Source organism: Ammodytes marinus (assembly GCF_949987685.1).
Source record: "Ammodytes marinus genome assembly, chromosome: 6".
Lineage (NCBI taxonomy): Eukaryota > Metazoa > Chordata > Actinopteri > Uranoscopiformes > Ammodytidae > Ammodytes > Ammodytes marinus.
The window spans coordinates 17,941,383-17,957,509 of NC_137235.1; the positions used below are offsets into that span (position 1 = coordinate 17,941,383).

Genomic DNA, 16,127 nt, shown 5'->3' on the forward strand with positions numbered 1-16,127 from the left:
TTAGTCCGCGGAAACTTGTTTTCTTCAGAATCACAAAAGATGCCCTACTTTGTCAAAATTATGATTTCTATCCTACATTATCTGGGCATTATATTCAGTATCTCATTGAAAAAAACAGCAAGGAATCTAACTAAGTGAAATATCATCTGACTGCATATAGTGCATGAGGCGAACACAATATAACAGACACCTCCATGACCCACTGCACCCAAGTGACTGAAGAATGACAAAAGCAAGTCAAACATTTGATAAATGAAAAGGGACTGACATTTTCTTCCACAAGCCTTCATGGACTAAGCACAAAAGGCAGGTCAACACTGGCCTTTCTGCGAGAAATAGGACTCCAATGAGGTGTTTGGCAACTATATCTGCCAATACGTTACCAGGGAGAACTTGATACGTTGCTATTGTGCTGTTTATCAAACCTCCCTCTGGCAATCACAAATCATTTCATACAAGTTTAAACTCATCAGTGTTTTTCCCTATGGTAAGCTCTACACAGTGTGAAAGTGTCATTTCACAACACTGTTTGAAATCCTCCAGGTGAGGTTGAAGAAAAACAAGGTAGATGCATTCAAGCTTTATGTAGAAATGTGCACTTAGATAGTGTTTATTCCCATAAATAAACATTCCTTAGGACATGCCGCCATATTGTGTTACAATTCCACTCAATTCTCCAACATCTATTAGTCAACACGTCTCTTTTAGGAATAGAATCAGTCCTAGTTGGAGTAGTGCCCACATGCCACCTAGATGTGTACACTAAATGCTGCCCAGAAATCAGACGGATTTCTCTTGTGGTGCTAGTGTAGTGTGCACATATGAACGGTAACACCTGGTTTTAAAATGCAATTTGAATGTAGCCGGAGCTTTTCAACATGTTGACTAAACTGCATCTCAATTTGACATTCCTTTCTCTGAAGACAGCAGGTGCATATGTACGGTTCTATTTTATATGTGCCTCCTTGCAGGTGCATTGATGTAAAATTGTGTTTGTACGCAAGTGTGCACAGACTCCATGCGGTGTGTAGACACTCTCTATAGGGAAGCTTTAGATTGTTAGAGTAATCGCATCAATATGCCACTTTCTGAGCCCGACATCCTACTTTTACCCACTTAAGTGTGTGTGTGTGTGTGTGTGTGTGTGTGTGTGTGTGTGTGTGTGTGTGTGTGTGTGTGTGTGTGTATTTTTTGTTACATCATGGGCACACAAAGAAAATAGCTCGTTCAAGGAAGGCACCATGCTGGCTAACTCAACACCACAACTGAAGGACAAACACACATTCAAAACACAGAGTTTTTTTTATGTCTTTGCTTTTTATGGCTGCAACAAAGGACAACAACAGGATTTTTATGATCATTGTAAATAAGAAAAATTATTACGAGTGTTTTTGGAAGTCAGGACCCACGCATGCTGTGTGTGCTGTCAAATTTTTAAATGGTTACCATCGTTTTGAGATGAAATCAGTACTGAGTCAATAACTGTAGTAAACATTTGGTAGCAATTACAGCTTCAAGTCCTGTCGGGTACATTTTAGGAGTTTAATTTAAATCTAACATTAAGCCAGGATCAAGCTCAATGTCAACACTCAAGGTCTAGAGTGAATGGGAAAAGCTGAGCTAATCTTTATGTCATACCAACCTTGACCGAAAAATATATATTTTTCTTTGCAATGAATGACTCAGTCCAAAAAAAAGCAAAATAATTGTGTTGTTAAGATGACTCATGTAGAACCATTTGGTAATGGTAAGGGAAATAATGTCGTTATGGTTACGTGTGTGCCCCATCCATCTTGATGTTCACACTTCCATCTCACTGTGCCATCGTTGCACTTCTTCTGCATTGGCACTACACGTTGCTAATTAGCTGCATATGGACAGAGTTTATTTGGGACAAGGTCACGGTTACCCAAACACAAACAAAACTGCAAACTAAGTTAAAGTCAATTCCACTGAATAACTTCTGGAGGAAGTAGATAATTTAAAAGGGACAGTCAGAATTGCTTTTTTTCTTCCAAAGTGGAGAAAACAAGAACACGAGAGCAAAATTCCTGCAGATATTCTTCTGGTGTTTTTTCTTTTTCTTCTTAGTTTCAGATAACATCTTGGACTTGTTGAATTGAATGTATCGTCATGTCTATGTCGGACTCACCCACAACCATGATGTTGAGCTCAAAGCCCTGCTTCATGGCCTTCCGCCTCATCTGCTCCAGGATAGCATCGATGCCCACGTAGCTGAAGTCGCTCCCATGGCTCTTCTCTCCTTTGCCCTGCTGGGGGGTTGGTTGGTGGGGCTTGGCGGACTCAGACATGTTGTTGTGGCTCAGGCTGACCTCTGACCCTGAGGGGATGCATTAAAGAGAAAATACAGAGAAATGAAAAACATATATGTTAATGTCTTGGAATTTAATGTTTGGATTTTTGACTTGTACATTAATTGTATAAGTTTGTGATAGGAATGTTGGCAATCACTTAAAAAAGCAACTGCATGACCTGCAACACAAGTGAAATCATCTTAACTGCAGAATACATAAATGTTTAGTGTGAAGACCGTGGATGATACTGATCTGAGCAGATCATTTCCGGTGTGAAACAGGATACACCAGATGTTGGGTTCAAGTTCACATTATTGAGCACCTGCATCTATGCAATGATAACACTTAAATGTAATAATCTGTCATTTACACATTCTGCCAAAAAAACAAACAGGGAGACGCATACGCACATGTGCAGATGTGAATGCAAACATAAAAAAACAAGATTAACTTTCCCCTGAGCACTTTAAAATAATTCTTGTTCTCACAGTGGTGCTTTTCCCAGGGCACAAACTCAACTAAAACTAACTAATAAATCATATGGGAGCAGGCACACACATGGTCCTTCATTTTCCATAAAGTTCGACGAGCAACCACCTCATGTTAGCAGCGTATCTCACATGAAAACATCCTGACTTTGGCTAATAAATGATGTGAGATTTGAGACCCGATGTGAGACCCAATGTGAAGCAGTTCGGCTGCAGATTGGAGGTGAATTACATAATCAAAAATAAATTTGGAAGACAACATGTACAGACCTTTGATGGGAGGAAGCGACGCCAACTACAAATCATGGCTTACCTGAATTTAAGGAGGATCAATTGCTAGAAGATGGAGGCTTTGTGCACCGCTTCAACAAGTAAATAAAAAAACAGAGCTCTACCAAACGTGCCAGTATGTGCTTGCAGCAGCAGGGGCTTCCTCATGTAGGAGGAGGAGACAACGTTTCCTGTGCTATGACAGAAAGTTGTGGTGTTGTCTGTGTGAGGTTTTGCAGTCACAGACACTACAAACCACATCCACATATACCTAGGGCTTAAAGGAGTCAGCCATGCACACCATATCCTTTTAATTCTCTGGCTGATCAGCATACATACTATAGCTATAAGAGTTTAGGCTCTGGTTTGGGTCTATCAAATGACAAAGAAGAGTGCGATTTCATAGCACCAGCATCTGTACGATTTTTTGCTGAAGAACATAGAAGCCTTTGTGCTTTTGACACAGCGACAGCCTGCTCGCATTTGCTACATTGTGCCTGTTGATGACATGAATATAAACTGAGAAAAAAATACCAGTGGAAAATTTTTTGATACTTAACTTCCATTCTCAGAGTTTCACCTTCCTGGGCCTTTAGATAAGACGGAAAGTGTGAGAAGGAGGTACGGTGAGAGACAGTGTGAGGCTGTTAAAAAGACGTGTGATCATGCACGCACAGCATCAATTTTCTTGGTTTTACTACGACTATGAAGTAGTAGTAGGCTACAGACAGGGGAAAAAAGCCCTTCTCTACTCTCTGTGACTTTGTCCTGGGAAAAGTCTTTCTAATCACCACTTTGTGCAGCCCTTGTAGCCCTGTGGGTGCTTCTAATTTAAGGGCACAACCGGAACCTGTCACACAGAAAACCCAAACACACATTTACACACTCTGGGAGGGGTGAACACTGATGGTAGAGTCAGCGTAAACACCTTCTAATTAAACAATGTGAATGTAAATCCCCTGTCCTAAGATGTTTCTGTGATATTAAACATCCAAAGTCTTGATGAGTCAGCTGAATACCACTGAACTCAATAGCCCTTTCCTTTCCTCCAAGCAAGACAAAGAGCTACAATAGAAGGGTAACCAAACCTTGACAATCTCCATTGTATCCATCAGTCTTTCCAACTTTCAACTCTCAGACAGTCTAATGGTTAGCTAATGAACTGCGCTGCGATACCGCACGCGGCTTGGCTGAAACTCCATTGCTTAAATCTTGGGAAAAGAAGAAAAATCGAATTCCCACGTGCCCATCATCAGTCAGTAAATGATTAAATACAAGGTTTTGTTTTTGCAAGATACTTACAAAACCAAGAATCAATTTCCCCTTAAGCTCGGACATTCACTTTATCAGTAAGAAAGGCAACACAGACATTCAGGTGCACAGTTCAATCCGTGCTGTAATGTGAACCCTCTGTTAATACCTCATCCCGGTGGACTAGAGCTAATTCAGTGCTGCATCGTTGTCCTTGAGAGACCTGAAGTTGAACTGCAGCGTCTTGGAAGTGAAACAGTAATCGCGAGGTATTTAGAACTATTAATCTTTAGCCTGTAAAATGTGTTTGCTAATGTTTGCATAGTGTCACGAAGCGTCGTTTCGCTAACCCTGCACTGAACTCCATCACATTGAGCATGATTGCATCGGTAGCCCCCTTTGAGTGACAGAATGTGGATTAGCTTTAATGACATACTCCAGGTCTGCAGCCAAACCAAACTGCCTCCTGGGCACCATGACTATATATGCCAGCCCTGGGCCATCTGCTGACACACATGGCCGCTCTATAAGAATAGACAACCTGTTCAACTCCGCTAGAGGCAATCACACAGGCACAGTGACGAGAACTGGCAAATGTGAGTCACCAAGGAACACATGGCAGAAAAAAACGAGGAAGAAAACGGCAGTGCCAGGAGGGCCAAAACAATCGTACCCAACCCTGACAACCACCATGCTGCTTTGATATTCACTTCTCTTTCTGAGAGCGTCCAACTGTGTGGTCTTTCATTTTCACAAGCACTGCTTCCTTATGACACCCCTTTCATTCTCAGGGCTATATGGATGAGGTGGCCATTAGCAATAGGCTTTCAGCGCTTTCGTACACAGTTGTTTGTGTACCGGAGTGACAGTTCTGCCTTTTGCATCAACAACAGCCTGTTAAAGTGTCTCTTCATGAGTCAGATATGCATTTGAGCGTTAAATTGTTCCAACAAGGAACATGAATGCGTAACCTCATTACAAATTAACAGACATACAGTATGACTCCACGACTCGAGGCCATGAGCCGCTGAATCCAAACTGTTTTGGAATGACACAGACCCAGTGGATGCATCAAAATAGAAATGTATCGGACACGTGAGACTTCACTGGAATATAATTCCTTTGAGTTCTGCGTTTTCTTTTAACCGAGGCAAATAAGGGGATCAGACTGTGTGCAGTGAACCAAAGAGATGCATCAATCAACCTAAACTGACCCTTAAAATGCATCAAAATATTTAGCGCTCTCCCGTCAGCAATACAAAGTCTCTCCAAATGAAAATAACAGCCTTATCCAGCTGCAAGTAAAATATATTTTCCAATAGATTCACTAGTCAAGTGTATTTTTTTCGCCTCGTGACATGCAAAAAGCAGCACTTTAGGATTAGCTGATCTGACAGCTTAGTTTAATGAATGGAGATGATTTAAAGGCTGTGCATGAATGGATAGATCCCATCAAAGAGATGGCTGTGTTCCTTTATCTTCAAATGAGGGCACCTAGAGTTGATAAGTTAGTTTTGTCTTGAATGCCTGTATTTAAAAGAACGTGTATCTTCACTCAAACAGTAGCGTTTCTGTTGTGTTGTATCTGCATTATGATAGTGGTTTGTTTTCCTGTTTGGCACAAAGGCATCACAGCAGACAAAACCACAGCATTTACATCCGCAACAAGTGTGTAGTTTAAACGGGTACTCCTCCAATTTTACACATATACACGTTGAAAGTTTAATCGTCTCAAGGACCATAACTTATTACATATGAGCTTATGAAAACAGTTGAGGGATGTTTTCTGTGGCTCTGAAGGGAGCTTTGAGAATATACATAGGTTTGGAGACACCTTATTTTTAATAGGAAGCCTACATTACAAACTTGAGTTTTAAAAGGTGTAGACATTTACCATAAAGGGAAGATACATTTATTTAAAATATTACCTGGCTGCAATATGGGGATTGTAGGATCCATTGTTTTTGATTAGTAGAGGCTAAAAGGATAATCCGCCTCTGCTGCGTACATTTTGACCCCTCTTTTTTTAGATCTGTGTTTTCCAAGTCCCTGAGTCTTATTGATAAGCAATACTGAAATCACTGGAGTGAGCCAGTATTATTATTATTATTCCTCTACTAGATTTCCTAGAGACCATTTTCCATCCATATCCCTTATGATGCCCCATTTATTGTACAGTAGACTTGCAAAGAAAGGAAAAATAAATTATTATGCATCGTGAGAATTAGCTTCTGGAAAAAAAAGAAACAAACACAAATCCTGTGACACTCTAGCCACTTCATTATTTAGGCAGAACACATGTGATGAACTGCAAAGTCTTGAAGTAGGAGGGAACTGATTTTTCTTGGAAAAACCTTATACCATAACACTGCAGAATTTATTTTTGTTAATCCTGAATGCCAGCATAGCTCAAGTGGAGACCAGAAAACACAAAAGTGCTTGTGGGCAGCATTCTTGTCTGACCTCAACCTTCACAGAAAAAGTAATAAATCACGTTAAGATTTCCAAAAACTATGTAACGTGTAAACATTTAGCTGACTGATATCAATAACCGCTATCCAGAAGGATTAAACCCACTTTCTTCCCCCCTTTATACTGACCTGTAACATTACCCTCCTGGGAAAGTAACAGTGAGTGTTCCCCATTGATCAGACACACTTTACTATTGGACTGTAACAGAGAAGCCCCTTCCCACAAGTTGAGACCCACACATAACTCAACACTCCCCTATCAAGCCCTTCATTAAAATCCCATCGGGCACATCCCATCCAATGCCAAAAAACAAAGCTTTCATTGTCTTCTCCTAAAACACAAAGTTTCCATCGATCCACAAGAGCCACTTCAGTTTAAATTATTGATATAAAGCATCGTTGTTTAACTCCAGCGGAGGTCCTGAAAAAGCGGGCTGACAAAGACGGAGACAAAAAAGAAATCAGTAAAGGGATTCATGGCATACACAACATGTCATTAGTGCCGATACGCCTAACTGTTCAAATGGTGTGGTTGATGACAGACGCTCTACATAAAAGAACTGGTCTAGGTTGGAGGATTTTATAGTTGACCATAAATAGTTTTTCAGCTCTGGATTCAAACACTTCATCTGAAAAGTTTAATGCGCATGCTAGATGCTCATGCTGATGTTTTGCTTTGGAAAGACCAGCTGCTGCCATCATGCAAGATACGATTGCAGGGAAATGAGATCCAAACCATAATGACTGATTTTCTTTGGTCCTCTGTAGCAGGCTCATGGAACTCAACTTTATTGCATTGAGACACATCAGAATGCCAAATCAGTAATCAACCGGAGAGATTCAGTCTTTCAAACTTAACAATGCTATTGTGGAACCTATTTGTTCAAGGAAATGCTGCAGACTTTCACATAACAGTATGTCCAAGTCAAGAGGATCATGAGTAAGGCTGTTTTCTTTAACTTCAACCTAACTGTTAAAGCACTTTTTCATAACTTTAGATTTCACTTTAATAATGTCTTGTAGGAATGCAATTTCTTCAGCAAGCCGAACAATATACTTGTTTTCTTTCCCTCCCTGCCTCCACACAGTGCATTTGTTCAATAGATGTAAAGTAACTCTTTGGGGGGCTGTTTCTTGTGGGGGTATCATTCCAGTTCTTTCTCTTACACCGTTACTGACGGCTCTTAAACACTGTCTGCTAATACATTTGAAAGCTCTGTTATGTTTTGAAAAAACATGGTTCCCATGTGGCGAAACCCCTGAATCTTCGCCCTGGTGCAGTTGCTCCCTTTCCTGTGTGTGTGTGTGTGTGTGTGTGTGTGTGTGTGTGTGTGTGTGTGTGTGTGTGTGTGTGTGTGTGTTTTTCTCTCTGTTACTGTCCTCTATTTTTCCCCTCTCTCATTTATTTGGGGAACCGGAGATGTGATTTCCACTGGCTCCTCTCGAAAAAGGGGAAGAGATCATTAAAATTGTACTCCATAAGAGCACCATCTATTTTATTGTCTGTTAAGTTTCTATCCATCAGATAGTGAGTTCAAACAATGGTGATTGAGCATATGACTCTCTGATGAAAGCGCTTGTATTTTCTGCTATGCCCAGTTATACTTGATTTTTTGATTTGAATATTTTATTATTGTGTCATGCATTAGCATGCCCAGCCCACAAGGGCTTACAAGACACCATTATAAAACACAGACAGACCAAAAACCAAAAATAGATGCTAAACAATACTAACATTAACGATATAAACCATCCTGACGTTTCATCCAGGCTTTAGAAACAAAAGAGGCTAACTTATAAACATTAAAGGTAAACAAACATTCCATCCTGACATCATCATTAGGGGAGAACGGGGTAAGTAGGCACACTTTTTACTCTAGTGAGAATTGCTCATCACCTAAACATCTTTCAATAGTCATTCCTATATTAAATTGAAGCTTAAGGTGTTGGCTTGAAATGTGTAACCCTCACTTTTTCTATCTTATTGTAATAAGAAGAAATTAATCATCAAAGACACCCTTACACATTGTGACAACCAACCCCATCAAGGGGTCGGTTGTCAAACACTATGGGGTTGTTTGTCACAATGTAATCTTAATGGGAATAATCTTAAAAAGAAGGCAAGAAAGTAGAACTAAATTTGAAAGTTTAATTGCATTGTCAAGTTGACAAATAGGTCTACATAACGTTCTGTAGCCTTGGCAGCTGGTCTAGTTTGGGATGCACTGGGTTGTTTTGATTTTGTTGCCCTTTTTTCTTTTGCTTGCTAGCTGCCTTTTCCTGCTCTATTCTTTCCTTCTCTGGGGTGTCAGTGAGGATACAGCTTGACAATTTATTTCGTTATTGGGTTCCTTTTCTGGCTGCAGCCTTGAGATAACATGTGACAACCAACCCCCCAAAAAATTTGACGACCAACCCCAACTTGAATTTCTTGCTAGCATCAAGGCCAACAACCATCTGACAACTAATTAGCTTGCTAACCACAATCTAAACTATAGTTTACCCTTCACACTTTGTATAGGTAACAAGTGTTTTGTTATAAACCCAGTGTGTAAAAGCCTAGAAGAAAAATACTGAGGAGCTAAATATTTTCAATTTGACATGAAAAACACTAACAGTCCTCTCACCTCAAATGCAGCAGTCTAACTCCAAGGAAGACTATGTAGGTGACCTCTGATCCCAATTCTGGATATTTACACATCAAAATTTCACAGACAGCGCCTTCTGGTTCCGAGATATAACGATTGTGACAACCAACCCGTGTGACAAATTATCCCGTTCTCCCCTACTCCAAAATATTTCAGGGTTTTGAGCAAACATTTACAAAAGGTACTCTCAGTTCATCATAGCCTTCTATGATGAACTGAGAAAATTAGATTCATTCTCCACTTCTCCTAGGTCACACAGTTCACACAGTCTCTGTTCCTCAGGGATATTCTTAAATCTGCCAACCTCAAGTGCCAGGGGAAGGATTCCCATTCTTAATTGGGCAATCAAGGATCAATCCCTTGTACTCGGGATATGGGAAATGTCAGACTAAGCACTGAGCTCCGACCTGTGTGCATTCCAGTAAATCTACATCCGCTAGTTTTTTTATTTTGTTTTTATCTTTTGTATAAACATCTTGATACTTAGTCTGGACTGAACATTGACTGCATATGACTTCGATGAAATGATAACTACAGGCACAGTATGTTGAGACCTGGCAATTGTCCTTTGGTATTAACGCATTCTAGAAAAACGGGACAAGACTTTTCATTCTGTGCTGTAAATTGCAGGTTGCATTGGATTGCATTGCAAATGTGAAAGTATTTACAAAGAAAAGAAGGGCAATAGAGTTTAAACTATAACAAATAATATAAAAAACTATTCACCTACTATATTGTAATGCTTACAGTTTTAAATTAGGCCTTATATGTTAGCTTAAAAAGGGCCTTCTTATGCAAAAATCATCTTCCAAGCAGCGTTTAAATGATTCCATCTACTCATGTGTCACTCACTGTCATGTCTGATATTGGACCAATCACAATTCCAAAGCATGCTTCATAAACGTTTTTCCTGAATCAATGTCAAGTGTATGCACATTTAAGGTGTGCATGGCACTGACTTGATGCTGTGTATGGGAGATAACATGAAGTAACATGATGTTGTGTGTACAGTAGTTAGTCGACCGAAGGGACCTGGGAGAGGAGGCTCTTGCTGGGCTGTCATTTACATCCAAGAGGAAATCTCTCTCACTCAATCAATCCCTTAGACATACTTTCAAACCAAAGGAAACGTGCAGATTAAAGACAGTGAGGTTTGGTGGGTCTCGATGAAGGGCTACAGCTGACACAAACCGGGGGAATCAGCACTTCAAAAAAGCTGTGAAGAATGCAACTTGCCCACTTCATCTTTTCTGTTTTGTGAATTCTGTCGGCCCACTGAGAATGTGACCCCTGGCCTAACGTGGAGCAAAGCAGATGGTGTTGCATGGTGTTGAAACACGGCACCCCACACGTTAACTTCTGGAGGTGTAGTAGATAACAACCTGTCCCCTGACACCTCATAACATTCTTAAAAAGGTGCTACAAGGTACCTTTAAATATTTCTGAAAGTAGTCTAATTTTTCCTCTGATGATCATAAATGACATGTAACACCAAATGAGACCATCAGTGCAAAGGATGTTATTTTATATAGTTTTTTTCTTAATGCCTTTGTCATCGGGACACTCACCGAGGAACAACAGCTGGTGTCGTAACAACACTACCACTTTTTTCCAAAGGGGGTGCAAGAATGAACACAAACTGTAAGTTCCTCGGAGCAACTTTAAAGACAGAGATGACATGGAGAGATAGAGGTGTGGGTGGAGGGTCACTGAGGTAAAGGGCATGACCACGGAGAGATGAGATGTGAGATAATAAAAAAGAACAGTAACCAACAAAGAGTGAGCACGGTTTGGATTGATAGCTTTAAGCTGAGCCTGAGAAAATGAGAAAATCAAAGCTCAACGCAGCAGGGCAGTCATTGTGGTGTTGAGTATGATTGTTTGAGCCTGCTGTTGTGGGTGGGTTTAGCTCTAATTACGTAGGGTAACTGACCACAGCCGTAACTTAAAGCCCAAACATTTCTGAGAAACATGGAAGAGGAACAAGGAGGGTCCGGCCACAAAACCATCAACAGCTGCAGTAGGGGAACTGGTCCAGGCTAAAGGACAAGCAGAGATCCACGCTGTAGTAAATCACAACCTCCAAATATGTGGTGGGAAAGGGGCCGGCTGGTTCAAATATTTCAACACTGGATGCTGGACACTGTTCAGAACAGACTTCTGAACGTGAAGATGGCTCTCTTTTCTCAGACTCACACCAAGTTGTCCATAACACAAACCACTAATAAGGTCCTTTTAGTCACTTCTTGAGTACGCTTCACAACCTACTCCACTGCTTTACAACCACGATTATTAATCCAAGTGACACAAGATTGACAGAAACCAACTGTTGCATAAAGAGTGTGCTGGATTGTGGTTGAAGTTGCCAACATTTCTAAACTTCTTTGTTAAAGCCAAAGGATTATTTGTGCTTGTATATTTGTAGTGGCAATCGAGTATTTTCATTTGATAAGATCAGTTCTCAAGTCCAAGCTGGAAGTGCATTCAAAAAAGGGAATAACCATGTGGTGTGTTTGTGCAATTGCCACAGACCAAATTCTATAAAATCCCAGAATCCAAAACACTGACGAATGACCTGCAATGCCCTGAGGCACTGTACATCCACAGACCTCCAGCCCCCCCTCCCCCCCCTTCCATTGCTGGCAGGCCCACAAACTGTCCCCTCTGACAGGACAGGGCATGTCTGACTTCCTCCCTTCTGTGACATACATGCAGAACAGAAAACATCCTCCCGCTAGAGGGATACGCAGTAGAACACCATGCCTGTTTCCTTTGGACCACCTTAGTGAAAAGTAAATTGCTGATTCATCATGTTATACTTGAACGAGCTGATGAGGGACACCAATAGGAGTAACATGACAGAAGAACTACATTCTTCACACGACTGTAGACTGTACTGTGAGATTCTGCACACATGGCTACGATTAGCTTGAGGGCTATGAAGACATAATGTATTGTGGGACAGAATATTTCAGACAAACAGTCAGGTTGTTTACTATAAAACATGTTCACCCCCTCTCCTTCGCTCAGCACTGCTGCCTTCAGGGCAAATTCTTTGGGCAAAAATATGGGCCCAGAGTGCACCGAACTGCAAAACACCACAGGAACAACAAGTTCATTGTATACAGGCGTGGGTTTCCCTATGCAGTGTCAGGTTTAGTTTCTTTGCACCTGAAGCACATAATGATATCAAGTGATATCAGCAAGAAAAAACCCTGTGTGAATTTATTTCAAGCCACTGTCAATCAAACCCAAATAAAGGTTAAATCAATGGTTGATTTAATTACATACAGCTATATGACATCTCCATTAGAGTGTATACACACTTAAAAGAAATCCAGTGTTTATACACAGCCATAGGCTCTTAAAACCTGCATGTTGCTAGCTATGGTGCGGTTTGCAAGGTTACACGCATCACATTTACTTGACAAAGATACAACTTGGCTGGAAAGTAAAGCTATAGGTATTTGCAACATCTCTGATAACAAATCTATCTCTAGGCTACAAATGGGAGCAGAAAGTTCCATTTGTATTCTTTTTATTTTACCTTAGCCAAGTCTTGAATGGGATTTCTGGGTGCAGCATCCAACAAAGCAAGTATTCAGCCAACTGTACTGCAAACTTGGTAAAAGTAGACCATGGGACGCACTGAAATCATGAAAGATAGCTCATCATTCCAAAGCTTTGCTGACCTCCAGGGCACAGAATTACAGCTAAGTGACTAACCGCAACCTAATTTCCTTCCCACCATGAGCAACTGACAAGAGTTTTAAGAAGAGAGGAAGACCTGTTCGACTATTCAACTCTCCCTGAACTTGGCAACAACATTTTCTGCAAAAGCAGAGACGGGGGATCAGTGCCTGGCTAATCCACTGCACCGGATCAAAGTCAGGCTGGGAGATCTGTCTGATGTGACGAGAGCTGGGGGGCTAGAGGAGGCAACGCGGCTAGACGGAGATCTGAGACGAAGAGTGATATAAGCTAACCTGATTGGTCAACACTCTGTCCCATTACGGCGGATTGATTAGCCATGCATGTTCCAGAGCTGAATACACAATGGGAGGGAGAGGAAGAGAAGAAAAGAAAAGGAGAAGGGAGTAGGAGGGTGTGTGAGTATGAGGAGGTGGGGGGTGCTCACCCCCCAAACTCTACCCCCAATGGCTGAACAATGGGAAAGGGAAAGGATAGAGAGAATACATAAAATAAATATAAAAGTAACAGGTCTGCACTGTTATTTAAGGGTTTTCTACAGATCGTGGCAAAACACACTCCCTCTCCACCGCTCAGCTTTCAAAACTTATTTTTACACACAGCACTCATGAGACACCTGGCAAACTAACTTTATAGACACCAACAGACTCAGAACAACAATCCATCTCTCTCCCACCACTCCTGTTACTCGCCCCCTCCCCCTTTTACTCCCTTTTACTAAAACCCTTCACAGCTCTCCTTGCAACACACAGAAAAGCACACTGCAAACATAAGAATCCACAACTCACCCAACCCTTTCCTCTCCTTATCTTCTCTTCTCTTCTCTCTCTACCTCTCCCACTCTCTTCCTCTCTCAATCACAGCTCCAGCTGGTGAGGCTGGACTGCTGCTGCTGCTCCCCTGGCCACGCCCACAGCTCAGCCATGTGACTGCCATCCCAAGTGGCTAGAGAAGGCATTGGGCAGCCACACCCCTCATTCACAGAAAGTGAATGGAGAACATTGTGGATAGCAGGCTATCTCAAACCCACTAAAGGATGTGTGTGTGTGTGTGTGTGTGTGTGTGTGTGTGTGTGTGTGTGTGTGTGTGTGTGTGTGTGTGTGTACATGTGTGTACATGTGTGTCACCAAGATGGTGGGAGAGTGTGTTCATGCACATCTAAGCACATGAATAAAAAGAGAACATTTAAATAAATAAAAAATTACAGGTTAAAATGGAAACAGAAAAGTCTTAAGACTTGATTTTAAAGAGCTGAGAGTTGCAGCAGACCTCAAGTTTTCTCAGAGTTTTTTCCAGAATATTTGGTGCATAAAAACTAAAAGCTGCTTCTCCATGTTTAGTCCTAACTCTGGGGACTGGGAAGTAGACCTGTCCCAGACGACCTAAGGGCTCTGGACGGTTCATAACGTATCAGCAGATCAGTAATGTATTTTGGCACTAGACCATTTAGGGCTTTATAAACCAACATCAATATTTTGAAATCAATTATTTGAGTGACAGGAAGCCAGTGTAAAGACCTCAGAACTGGGGTAATGTGATCCACTTTTTTGGTCCTAGTGAGGACTCGAGCAGCAGCGTTCTGAATGAGCTGAAGCTGTCTGATAGATTTTTTTGGAAGGCCTGCAAGGACACTGTTAGAGTAGGCTACTCAAGACAGTGTGATGGTTTGGGGTGGCATCTGCCTCACTGGTAAAACAAGGCTTGTCATCAATGGAGGATATCTCAATGCAGAGAGATATCGAGATGAGATTCTGCGACCAGTGGCAATCCCATATCTCCACAGTCATTGGACCGAACTCTATCCTCCAAGATGACAACGCTTGCCCTCTCAGAATGGGGTTTATCAAAAGCCCCTTTTACACAGCCAGTGAAAGCCGGGAATATGCCGGAATTTCGGCCCTCCGCCCTGCTGTATAAATGCGACCGTTGCAGAACAAGGGAAGAAAGGTGCGAGAGATTGTTCCGGGAATTTTACTACCTCGGGGTTAGTAAGATTCCCGACAGGGGGGCGTTTGACGTTCCATAGCCTACGTTCTAAACATGCGACCATGTTAGCAGTTGAAGGACGTGTGTTTAAGATTAACCACGGCGGCCTGATGTCCCGTAAAAATCACCAGATAAAAGGAACGGCGTATAATCTATCTGTTCATAAGGTCCGCTGCTCAATACAAACCCCCACGCTTCATTTTGCAGAGTGTATGAGTCTATTTCTGCCCGGGGGAAGTTGTACAATGGGAAAGCTAGGCTAGGCTAAGCTAGGCTAGGCTGCGACCGGATCGCAGCCGCTATTATTATCCTAAGTCTGAGCGTATATCCACACTTTATTTCTGTCTACAGTAACGTGACTTCACACACTGTGTGTGTGTGTGTATGTCTGATCGCTGCTCTCACAAAGAGACTCGCTCACAGCCAACCTGTCACACAAACACACACACAATGGGAAAGCTAGGCTAGGCTAAGCTAGGCTGCGACCGGATCGCCGCCGATATTATATATTATTATCCTAAGTCTGAGCGTATATCCACACTTTATTTCTGTCTACATTAACGTGACTTCACACACTGTGTGTATGTGTATGTCTTATTGGCAGATCTCTGCCCTCACAAAGAGACTCGCTCACAGCCAACCTGTCACACAAACACACACACAGACACAGAGGTGAAGCAGTGAGCAGCGGAGTGATTTTTTTCAGTTTGGTTAACAGTCCCAGAGATGTTGGACTTGGACTCAGCGCGTCGCGAGATCAACCGGCACATCGTGGGGACAGTAAATACGGCCCTCTTACTGCAAGCTCCAGCACTTCTGCTCTCAATTCACCGGCCAGTGTTGTTGTTGTAAAGCAGCTGACCGGCGCAGCGCTAAATGTTTACGTCACACCTGACGCTGTTTACAAGCACCTCTTTCATTCCGGAACGCTGTGTAAAAGGGGCTACTGATGCGCCAGCAGGCCGGCGTTGCTTGGTTCTGTGTAAA

The 16,127-nt window shown here is 41.9% G+C and overlaps 1 protein-coding gene across 7 annotated transcripts in view; it reads right to left on the reverse strand.

Annotated features, from left to right (window-relative positions):
- septin9b (septin 9b) overlaps positions 1–16,127 on the reverse strand; it is a gene marked incomplete at its 5' end in the record, with an annotated part of 83,268 nt that overhangs the window by 15,332 nt on the left and 51,809 nt on the right. For 5 of the 7 annotated variants that reach the window (XM_080029588.1, XM_080029587.1, XM_080029586.1 and 2 more), the window contains one exon: positions 2,153–2,341. In XM_080029588.1, the coding sequence (XP_079885714.1) occupies positions 2,153–2,341 (189 nt within the window). Of the gene's footprint in view, positions 1–2,152; positions 2,342–3,116; positions 3,171–13,942; positions 14,056–16,127 lie in introns of those variants that run through there. The other 2 variants (XM_080029590.1, XM_080029591.1) reach the window with 2 other exon arrangements.